The sequence below is a fragment of the Cupressus sempervirens genome, chromosome 5 (assembly GCF_028749045.1).
Source record: "Cupressus sempervirens isolate cs-2001-9-10 chromosome 5, ASM2874904v1, whole genome shotgun sequence".
Classification (NCBI taxonomy): Eukaryota; Viridiplantae; Streptophyta; class Pinopsida; order Cupressales; family Cupressaceae; genus Cupressus; species Cupressus sempervirens.
The window spans coordinates 123664533-123676659 of record NC_143122.1 but is presented as its reverse complement, the minus strand read 5'-3'; the positions used below and the strand labels follow the sequence as shown (position 1 = coordinate 123676659).

The 12127-nt window shown below is 35.7% G+C and overlaps 1 protein-coding gene across 1 annotated transcript; it reads left to right on the top strand.

Moving 5' to 3' along the window:
- The first annotated feature begins 336 nt into the window (after positions 1-336).
- KLCR1 (Tetratricopeptide repeat (TPR)-like superfamily protein) lies at positions 337-5755 on the top strand. Its single transcript, XM_089828834.1, has 2 exons — positions 337-1967; positions 5306-5755. Exons 1-2 carry the CDS (start codon positions 514-516, stop codon positions 5499-5501), a joined length of 1650 nt encoding a protein of 549 aa, XP_089684960.1. The 5' UTR covers positions 337-513; the 3' UTR covers positions 5502-5755.
- The last annotated feature ends 6372 nt before the right edge of the window (positions 5756-12127 follow it).

Here is a 12127-nt window from a genome sequence, read left to right as displayed (position 1 = left end):
ACCTGATCGGTCATGGAGTGCAGAGGTGATCCCTATTGTCAGTGGACGGTCTGAATGGAAAGGAAACCGGGAGAAACCAACTGTTTATACTACAAAAGTGAAAACAAAAGAAAAGGAAAGAGAATTCTAATGGAGGGAGTATAATGGAAACGTAAACTAAAAGATCAATTATGGGAAATCAGCAATCCCTGATTTAAAAGGGAATCATCGTGTACGAAAAAGCTGGGGGTCCCAGTCCAGTTGGTGAAAAAGCTGGGCACTCACAAAGATCCCACTAATATTTGAATCCTTAATCATTGTTGGACGTTGATTACCGTTGGGATCAATCTTCAGGTGACTTTAACTTCAGTGGGCCTACAGCCAAACTAGTGAAGAAATGTATTGGAAAAAGAATCGAGATGATTACATCTTGAAGATGAATTAAATCAATCCTTATACAGCTAGAAGCAACATGAACGAGTGCAATTGAAGGTCTGCCTATAAGCAAAACTGGAAGGGAGCCCATGTGTATTGATGTTAGAGAAAGAGGTCTCCCAGCAATCAAAGAAAATGAAAGGAAGAGTCCCTTCGAGGAGAAAGAACTTTACCAGCAATCTCACAAGCAGTACAATATACCCAAATGGATTAGATCAGAACTCCCTTGACAATCCAGATCTGGGCCCTTTCCTGCTGAAGCTTGCAAGGAGCCTCATTGCCTCTGGCGACAATTCTTACAAAGCTCTGGAGTGTGCTTCAAGAGCTGCAGAGTCCTTTGAGAGATGCTGTGATGGGAAACCAAGCCTTGAGCTTGTTATGAGTCTGCATATATTGGCAGCAATTCACTGCAGCCTTGGACAATATGAAGAGGCTGTTCCTGTATTGGAAAGCTCCATCAGGATCCCTATGGTGGATGAGGGACATGAACATGCTCTTGCAGCCTTTGCAGGGAATATGCAGCTGGGTGACACCTTTGCCATGTTGGGAAGGGTGGGGGATTCACTGGAACGCTACAAAAGAGGGCTGGAGATCCAGAAGAAGGTGTTGGGTGACATGGATCCAAGGGTCGGAGAGACTTGCAGGTATGTAGCAGAGGGTCATGCCCAAGCAATGCAGTTTATGGAGGCTGAAAAGTTGTGCCTGCATTCTTTACAAATCCATAGGTTGCATAGAGCCACAGCTTCCCTTGAGGAGGTTGCTGATAGAAGACTACTAGCACTAATTTATGAAGGAAAAGGAGACTATGAAGCAGCCCTTGAGAATTTAGTATTGGCAAGCATGGCATTGATGTCTCATGGTCAGGAAGTTGAAGTGGCCTCCGTGGAGTGCAGCATTGGAGATACTTACCTGGCCTTGGAGAGGTATGATGAAGCTGTTTTTGCATACCAGAAGGCCCTGACCGTTTTTAAATCTGCAAAGGGGGAGAACCATCCTAGTGTTGCTGAAGTTTTTGTTCGCCTTGCAGATGTGAACTGCAAGACAGGAAAATTGAGGGAAGCCACTACATTTTGTGAGAGTGCTTTAAGAATCTATGATAAGCTCGGTTCGGAAAGCTTCACTCAGGATGTTGCAAGTGGGTTGACTGAGATTGCTGTGATCTATGAGGCCATCAATGAACCTGAAGTGGCCTTAGGCCTGCTTCATAAGGCCTTGAAACAATTGGATGATACTCCTAGTCAGCGGAGCGTGATAGCAGGCATTGAGGCACAGATGGGTGTTATATACTATGTCTTGGGAAAACATGCTGATTCATGTGCTTCACTAAAGAATGCCATTGTTAAACTTAAGGCAAGTGGGGAGAAGAAATCTGTCTTCTTTGCCCTTGTTTTGAACCAGATGGGACTAGCATGTGTGCAATGCTATGCCATAAATGAAGCTGCAGGTTTGTTTGAAGAAGCAAAGCTGATTTTGGATGAAGTATGTGGTCCCTGTCATTCGGATACTCTTGAAGTATGTAGCAATCTGGCTGGAGCATATGATGCAATGGGCAGGTAAATTGATTTCAATTTCTACGTCTGAATGACAATTCTATGATGCCTTTAGTGTGTGTATAGTTTTCTGTGAAATTGAATGCCACTATGTTAAAGGACAGAGAGAGTTTCATGGTATATTTGTTGTCAACCAAACTACAATCAACAAAACACACTCCTAGTCTCCTCCAATCAGTCAGTTCTTGACTAGTTATCCTACCTATCTAATCAATCATATGTAACCACAGAGATCTTAGCTGGTGCTAAGATGCATCCGAGATAGGTCAAAAAAACAAGCAAAAAAGGCTAGGTCCACCACCTGACCATTGCCAAAATATAATATATAAGGCGTCAGATATTCTGCTAAACCTTGACATAAGAAAATACAATGTGTGTCTAGCCAAATCAGCAGCATTGTGTCAGCCACCAAATCGAAGAAGGAATAGGATATGTTTAGGATTTTGCAGTAAAGCCACCAACAGATATAACTGTTCTCTCAAAAGTCAAAAGACCACTGCAAGAGAATATTTAAGCACATTCATCTAACTAATTAATAAAACCAGTTCTTAAGTAGCATTTCTCAAGAATACTCGTGATATACTTACCTAATCATAATGCATAGTCTCCAAATAGCTCCACTAAACACATCCTGCAACGTAGTCCAGAACAGAATTTTGTGCTTTTTAAGAATGCTCTTGAGGGTGTCTACAACTTTCATTGAAATAACTTAATCAATATCAATGTTCAGTGTCCACATATGACCAAAAGCATCATCGTGTTTGGTGCTCCTAATTGTACCCTGCAACTCTAAAAGACACCTCAAAATTGAACCTCAGGAACATGGTCAGTTTAAATAAACTAGGCGTGGCTCACAAGCAAACTGTAAGTGATTTGGACAAAATTGACAAGAGTGACAACTCTCCTACACTTCCATCTTTGATAGGTAGAGGAGTGCATTCTTAGAGCTCTTACCATACAATTCAAGAGAAATGAAAACAAAATTGCCACAAAGCTTAGCCCCACCTTGTGCATAAGGATACCCAAAGATGTGTCCCATAGCATCCGTTGTATTGGCTCACAAGTCTTTTAAACCTAAGAGCTTTCAACAACAAATTACTGTCATGATACAGTGCAACTAGAAGTGAAAAAACAAATTTATATCCTCAAATGTGATATCATTTATACTATTATACTCCATGTAAAATTTGTGAGGACCCAGAAATGCATGATACACTAAAGATGGTTAACAAATGCAGCTTCTCAACAGAAATGGCAGAATAGCTATCTATGAACTCATGCAAACTAGTAGGACAATAGCTTACACTAATTTATTATCTACATGGAACATCGATGATATTCAAATTCAATATAAAGCATGATCAATCAACCATATGTGACCATTACATACTTCAATGGGAAATAGAGTCAAGAACCTAGAAAATGGATAAAATATTATGCAAAGCCCATCAGCCACAAAATTTTATTATGAAATTCAATCACTCTAGTTGTAGGCTCATCCAAAATGAAATTCAGTGAACTCAATAACTGAAGTAGTATTTCTTCATGACCACAGATGATCCACAATATCCCTTGTGTTGGTTTGGACGATTACATATACAAATAGCATACAAGCATCTTGCCAAGACTTGATGATAAAGATAATTACAAACCTACAAGAAGTCAGCAAATGTGACCTTAGAAGCATGATAACATTATAAATTACTTACTCCCATACATAGCACACTAACCACGGCAAATTTGTCTTCGATGAATGGTATTTGAATGAATATGCAAACAATAAAGAAACTGAAAAATACATAATACACAACACAGAGAATATATCAATTTAAATGTATTACATTGTATTATGTCTCCAATATATAGATTCAGAAATATAACAGAAATTGTATTTACTTGGAACTCTTGCACCAGACTACAGAGAAATCTCTCTCACAACCTTTCTTGATATTGATGCCAATTTAATGGCTAGAAGATAGCTCATACCCTAAACAGTAAATTCTCTTTCATGATTTCCATAAACAGCATGTGCATTGCTTGCTTCCCATTGACTTCGTCATCTACCATCTATATGATTAGCAACTTGACCCCCAAATTTTCATGCATTTGCAATTATACATCATGTCATCACAAAACCCTAGTTGTCACCGTAGAATTTTTTTATTTAATTTGGATAGTTAATGCTTTTGCAAGGCCATAGCAGATTTTGTCAATTTACTCCTACCAGTGTTTCCATATTTCAAACCTGCAGTTAAATCTTTCGATAGGAATCAAATGCCGCCCAATTTGAAGAGACATCATAGCATGAAATATAAACTGGTCTAATTTCAGATTCAAGGCTTATTATTTCAAGTCACTTAAATTCAATACCTTCTTCATTAATCTTGCAAATATAAGTTTACTTCTAGCAAACCTTAAAATCTCTTTGTTGTCAATTAACATTGAGAATGGGAAATTTCCTTCATTAGCCAACCATGTTGAATTTTATTTATGATCATTGGCTTAATGTGTCACTTAAAAAACAATAACTGCTAAGTGCCCATAGACTTAATGATTGAGATCTATCCACTCCAAGGTCAATGGATTTAGCAAATTTTTTTTAAAAAGTACTTCCTAACAGTATATATATCTTAGGAAGTACTTTTTTAAAAACAGCACAAGTGAAGAAGCATAACAGTTCATGAACAATTTTACAATGACAACAATGCACTTGATCATCTCCCATAATACAGTAAATACCAACCATTCATCATTTATTAGGTCTAAGATTAGACTCCAAAATTCCCCCACTAACACAAGATAGTCGTGCTTGATCCATGTAAACCTTTGTAAAAGGTCCAGCAGAGAGACATGAAATGTTAGGCACGAGACATTATACACAGCCGGATCATTAGCAATTAGTAAAGCACTGCTCTGTGATCTAACCACTCTCAAAGCAAAAGAGATATTTTATATTTATTTTTTTGATGGAGGTCCATGAAATCTGTTTAGCTACCTGATACAGGAGCAAAAGCCTTTCGGCCGAACCTCTTTGGCTAAGAGCCAAGGGACTAAGGGGTATCCATTCTGCCAAATTTGTTCGGGGCACGATCTTGGGCTCATCTCTTTTCGATGTCGGAGCCTTACACTCAGCAAGACTTGATCCCCAGTGGACTATTTAGAAACCTTTCAACTTCACTGGTAGACCAAGAGCCTATTGATGATATTTTATATTATACTGTTCATGCTTACTATTAGCTATCTAGTGCTATCCCTCAAGTACAGCAAAGATTTGCAAGTAATTTAAATGTTGTCAGTGTTGATCTCATTGATGAAAATTGTTCATTTTGTGTTTTGCACAGGTTGGAAGATGCAATTAGGGTTTTGGAGCATGTGGTGGAAATCAGAGAAGAGAAAATTTGCACAGCCAATCCAGATGCTGACCTGGAGAAGCAGAGGCTAAGGGAGCTTTTGAAAGAAGCTGCTAGGGTGAAAAATTGGAAGAATAAATCAATTCAATCCTTGATTGTTCCTGCTCCTAAAAACAAGAAAAAATAAAGACACTCAAAATATAAGGTTTGAATGTCTTAGGCTGACTGCTTATAAGAGCATAGACCTAAAGCTATCTGTGGATTCTATTAAATCCTAGAAGGTGTCTTCACATTGGAAGAGTGCTGATAATGTACATAACAATCTGTTTGGAAAAGCCCCATTTTCTAGCTTGTATGATTACATTAGTGGATTTTCCAGTCTGAGTTTTTTACCTCATGTTTGTAAACAGTCTGGCAATTTTATAATCTTGTTTGTTTTGATGCCCTGATTTCATCCAACAATATTTTGTACAAGCTTTCAGTGTTATTAATGTTTGATTTACCTTCCTGTTTTGTATTTAGTATTTCTCTTTTCAGGTATCCTTTTTTCATTTTCAAGGAGATGCTTGGGCAAGAATCTCATGGCCTAATTTTAGCCTTCCATAACAATAACTATGATCATGCACTTTTCTGTGTAGACACCATGGTACAGATGCCATATTATTTGCCCGAATTTGTTGAGTTCTTGGAAGAAATAAAAGAAAATCAATTTTATTCTAGATATTTTCAGAAAATTTGAAGATACTAAGTTTATAATGAACAATGACCGGGATCTGTTTATGGGCTCAATTGCAATGATGCAAATCTCTCCTGAGCCCTGTTTTCTTCTTGCAATCTTCTAATATGTAAGAAAACTGTAATGCAATACTAATAAACTCTCCTAATGGGCACAAAAAATGTCAGATCTAAATCTTTCATCTCCTAAACAAAAAGTTAGTGAAGAAATACTAAATGTCGAAATATGCATTCATATCAATCTAGAAATTGATAATTAAAAAAAACGAGGAAAGTCCAACCTTCACCATTAAGTAAAGCTGATACTCTCTCATTTGACTTATAAGAATTTGAGAAGCAACAGGAATCCATTCAGAAAGTGCTCGAGAGACCATTTCTAGCCAATTCGAAAAGAAAAATATTGCTGCCATATAAAAGAGTTCTAATCTACAAAAATTGCTTCCATTGACATGTTATTTGAAAAAAAGATGGTTACTTTAATGGTAAACATTTTTTTGTGTGGGTTAGCTTTAATACAGAGATGTTACAGATGTATTGTAGAGGATTTAAACTGGGCACTATTTAGGTGCAATAATATGTTGCTTTTGACAAATTAAAATTCTTAATGAAAGTATGAATGATTGTACTATACAAGTTTGACCTTGACCATTATATTTTGATATTTTCTAAAGCATCTAGTTTTGGTTGTAGGCATAGGAATTGAGAATATGAATGCATATTGAGAGTAGGAATGACTATTCCAATGACAACTATTTTTGGGAATGGACATAAGCTCATTTTAAGGGCAAAATGGGAATATGTATTCCTATTCCCTATTCCAATTGGTGCACCAAATAGAAAATAGAAAACATATTCTTAATTTCATATTCCTATTCTAGCAACCAAATGAGTTCTAAGTTCCTTAATTCTCAATTTTCATTCTCAAAAGTTATCACTTTAAATCTGGTTGTTCCTATGCATTTCTTAATATTTAATATTCTTTTGTAAAAAGCGTTAATTTGAAGCATAAGCATATTTAAAAATTAGCTAATTTTACTTAATATGAATAAATCTTTGATGTATTTATTTATGAATAATAAAGGGAGAAATATGTATATTATTTAAAAATAAGTGTTGAATTAATATTAAAATGAAAATATAAGAAACTAAGGCAATAAATTTGCTACACCCTTAATATTGGTGTATATAGGGTTATGAATAGTCAACTTGTGGCTATCTTTATCCTTAATTAAGTAATGTTATCATTATTATATTACTATTTAGGTAGGTAAGTCGGCCTAGGTGTTATGTAGGGTTGTGTTTATTCAACCTAATCATAATTAGGTATATATAGGAGGTTGTGTCTTATTTCAACATCATATTGTGAAGTGTGTTTTCATTAGAGATATTTGGAGGTTGCCCCCTCGAAGTGATCTATTACTCTCAGTTATTATCAAGTATTTATATAATATTTCATATTATTTCTTCTATTATGCAAGTTATTTCATTACAAGTGGTATTAGAGCATGATCTTGGCACCATAGAGACAAGATTTTTTCTCAACATTGGGATGATTTTGGGAAGAGCATAACTTTCAGATTTTAATGATTTTTTCGAAGACTTTTAAAGAGTTTTTGAAGACCATATTAAAGTAGCTATAGTCCAAAATTTAGAGGAATTGGAGCAAACTTGAGAAAATTATTGCATAATTACTATTTCTACACAATTTATTGAGATCTTCATATCTCTCACATCTTGCTGAATTGGAGTATAACTTGTATTGGGTTTTTGAATACATAGTAGAGGAGCCTAAATTCAAAGCTTGGAGAAACTGAAAAAAAAAAGAGAGCAAGATATTGCAAAATTAGGAAAATTCTCTCTCAAGATAGCAAAATTGCTATTTTTTGGGAATTTTTTCTGAGTAAGGGTATCTTGGCCCTAATAAGTTACAGTAAAAAATAAATAAATAAATCAGTGGATTTACATTTCATTTGTGTGATTTATTTCAAAAATATTAGTTTCCATCATGACGGGGCCTTCAACAAGAGGCAAAAAGAATGCTACCACACCGAGGAAATCCTTTGATCAAGATTGGGAAGCAACAGAGGATAGTAATCCCAATGAGGAACTTAGTAAGTTCAAGGAAGAGATTAAGAGGGAAATGTGTGACTTGTTAGGAGATATATCAGATATATGAAGCATGTTAAGCACCTATATGAATGAATTAGGGAAGGAGCTCTCAAGAAATCAAGGTGAAACCTTTGAGTCGACTAATAATGACACAAATTTTATTAATCCTACGGGATCTACAAATTTTTTTCCAAAAGTGGATATGCACAAATTTGATGGCAAGGATCCCCTAACATGGATAAATCAAATGGAGAATTTTTTTGAAGTACATTAAATCCCATATGGACAAAAGGTCACGATGGCTTCCTTATATCTGCAACTAGATCAATTCATTTAGTATCGTTGGTTTTATACTCATAGGAGGAAAAAGGGTCTCACTATATCATGGTCAATTTTTATAGAAGAACTCCAAGCACAATATAGCAATAGTGTGATAGAAAACTTCTTTAGCCAACTTGATAAGCTTCAACAAACAGGATTAGTTAAGGATTATATTCATAAATTTCAAAATCTATCGTTAAGAGTGGATACAATTATAGAGGAGAACTTGATGATTTATTCTTGGGTGGTCTCAAGGATCACATTCAACATGAGGTACGCAAGTTTTGTCCTAGCTTAGTAAATGAGTCTTTTATATTGGCACCTAGGGTAGAGGAGAAGTTCTTGATTCTTAGAAAGCAAGGGGCTAATGTGACAAGAGAAAAAGGATATTCAACACCTTCTCTTCCTCAACCTACTAGGTTGAGTCCACAACAAATTGAGGAGAAAAGAGCAAAAAGGTTGTGTTTCAATTGTGATAACAAATATAGTTGAGGACATAAATGTAGTGAAAAGAAATTGTTCTATATTGAAGGTTCAAGTGAGGAAGAAGTGGATGAGCCCATATCAGAGGAGGATAGGGAGTCAGGTGAGGAATCACATGATTCTCAACCAATCTTTTTTTGTCATGCACTTTTAGGTTTCAATGCACCACAAACCCTCAAGGTAGTGAGTTTTTTAAAGAAGTAGAAAGTAATAGTGTTGATCGACTCAGGTAGTACTCATAATTTCATCAACAAAAAGTTGTTTTATATATCAAGTCCTAGAGTTTCAAGTTTTGATGGCAAATGGGGGCATAGTTAGTTGTTCGGGGAAGTGTCATAGCATCAAATTATCCATGGGAGATTATCAACTTGATACCCCAATGTATGCAATATCCATGGGTGCAGTGGATATTGTTTTGGGAGTACAATGACTTATTACATTGAGAATAATTGAGATGAACTTCCAAGAATTATTCATGTGATTTCAATCAAAAAAAAAGGTAGCAGAGCTAAGGGGATTGAAGGAAGAATCTCCACAGATGGTAAGCTCTCATCAAATGCAAAAGTTTCTTAAGAAAGGTGCAGATGGATTTGTGGCCCAACTATTTTCATTAGAAGCCTCTCAATCTAATGCTCTTACTCATCCATATTTACAAGCAATAATTGATTGTCACTCAGTGATTCTTGGAGATATGCCTAAAGGACTTCCTTGTAAGAGGGATCATGACCATGCCATACAACTATTTCCAGGGATCCAACCACCAAACATCAAGCCTTATAGGTACCCACACATACAAAAAAGTGAGATAGAAAAATTGTTGAGGAAATGCTAGAGGCAGGAATTATTAGGCATAGCCAAAGTGCTCACTCCTCACCTATTGTGATGGTGTGTAAGAAGGATGAAACTTGGCGCATGTGTCCAGATTATAGAGTTCTAAATAAGTACACCATTAAAGATAAATTTCCTATTCTAGTCATTGATGATCTTCTAGATGAATTAAATGGAGCTATGTATTTTACAAAGTTAGATCTTAGATTGGTTTATCTCCAAATTTGGATTAAGGAGGAAGATATTTGTAAGATAGCATTTCAAACCCATGAGGGTCATTATGAATTTTTAGTGATGCCATTCAGTCTTACCAATGCACCATCTACATTACAAAGTTTGATAAATTCCATTTTTAAGAAGTTCTTGAGATATTTGTGTTAGTATTTTTTGATGATATATTAATTTATAGTAAGACTTGGGAAGAACATTTGCAGCATGTAGTTCAAGCATTACAATTACTCGAAGATCATCAACTCTATGCTAAGCCATCCAAGTGTTCTTTTGGTCTTCAAGAGGTGGAGTATTTGGAGTAAAGGTGGACCCTAACAAAATTAATGCTATCATGGAATGGCCTATTCCAAAAACTATTAAGAAGCTAAGGGGTTTCTTGGGATTGACAAGATACCATAGAGGATTTGTGAAGAATTATGGTTATATAGCAGCACCCCTTACCGCTCTATTGAAGAAGTATTATTTTCATTGGAATGAATCTATTAATGTATCATTTGAGCAACTGAAGCAGGCTATGTGTACAACTCTAGTGCTTGCCACTCCTCACTTCACCAAGGAATTCATTATAGAATGTGATGCTTCTGAAAATTGGATAGGAGCATTTCTCATGCAAGAAGGTTGACCAATTCTTTTGAGAGTTGTCAATTAAAAGGTAAAAATCAGCTGAAACCTATTTATGAGAAAGAAATGCTAGCAATCCTTCATGCAATTAAAAAATGAACGCCTTTTTTAATGGGCCGACACTTCAAGGTTAAGACAGATCATGATAGCCTAAAATATTTTTTGGAAAAAAGACTATCGTCAAAAGAGCAACAAAAATGGGTCACTAAGATGTTGCGATATGACTTTGAAATTGTATACAAGAAAGGAAAGTAAAATATTGTGGCTGATGCACTTTCCAAGAAGGATGAAAAAGATGAAGCCTTATTGTGTACCCTTTCAATAGTACAAAAAAATTGGGTGGTAGAAGCCAAAGAAGAGTGGAAAAATGATGTTGCAAAAAGTAATGTCATCCAACAAATAAAAAGTGGCCCTAGTAATTCAGATAAGTTTTGTTTAAAGGGGGATATTATTTGGTATAAAGAGTGCTTGTATCTTTGCAAGAATTCCACTCTTAAACACAAGATTCTCAAAAAACTATATGAGTCCCCAATTGGTGGTCATTCAAAATTTTTGAAGACGTATCATCGGGTCAAGCAAGATTTTTTTGGGAAGGGATAAAAGGTGATGTTCAAAAATTTGTGGCTGAATGTTTGGTTTGTCAAAGAAATAAGGGGGAAACAATTAAGACACTAGGTCTCTTGTAGCCTTTATCTATTCCTAGCCAATGTTGGGAAGAGGTATCCATGAACTTCATCATAGGACTTCCCAAATCTAAAGGTCATAATGTCATCATGGTAGTAGTTGATAGCCTCACTAAATATGCACATTTCATTGCATCATCACATCCTTTTATAGTAAGTATGGTGGAAAAAGTTTTCTTGGGGAATATCCTAAAGCTACATGGTACACCTAAGGTTATTGTTAGTGATCGTGATCCTATCTTTACTAGTCACTTTTGAAAAGATTTATTCTCATGTTTGGGTACTCAATTGGCTCATAGTTCTTTATACCATCCTCAATCAAATGAGCAAACTAAGATTAATAATAAATGTTTGAAATGATATCTATGTTGTTTCATTTCAAAAAAATAATCTCAATGTGTAGATTGGCTACCTCTTGCAGAATGGAGGTACAATAGTTCTTTTCATAGCTCATCAAAAATGTCTCTATTTTTTGGTACTTTATGGATATCATCCTCCTTCCATCACATCGTCATTAAAGGTGTCACCAAAAGTTCAGGCAGTAGAGGGCCACTTTCTTCATCAATAATAGGTACTTTCAAAATTCAAGGAGAATTTAGCTATGGCACAAAATTGAATGAAACAACAAGCAGACCAACATCGTAGTGAAAGAAATTTTGGAGTTGGGAACTGGTTCTTCTTGAGATTGCAGCCTTATAAACAAATCTCAATGAAGCAAAAAAAAGAACAATAAGTTGTCTCCAAGATATTATGTACCATACCAAATCATGCAAAAGATTGGTAGTGTTGCTTGCAAGCTTGA

Excerpts from the sequence above, each read along its gene's own strand:
- KLCR1 (XM_089828834.1), top strand. The coding sequence starts at position 514 with ATGTTAGAGAAAGAGGTCTCCCAGCAATCAAAGAAAATGAAAGGAAGA. Across the intron at positions 1,968-5,305 it reads GCATATGATGCAATGGGCAG|GTTGGAAGATGCAATTAGGG; the intron begins GTAAATTGATTT and ends TGTTTTGCACAG.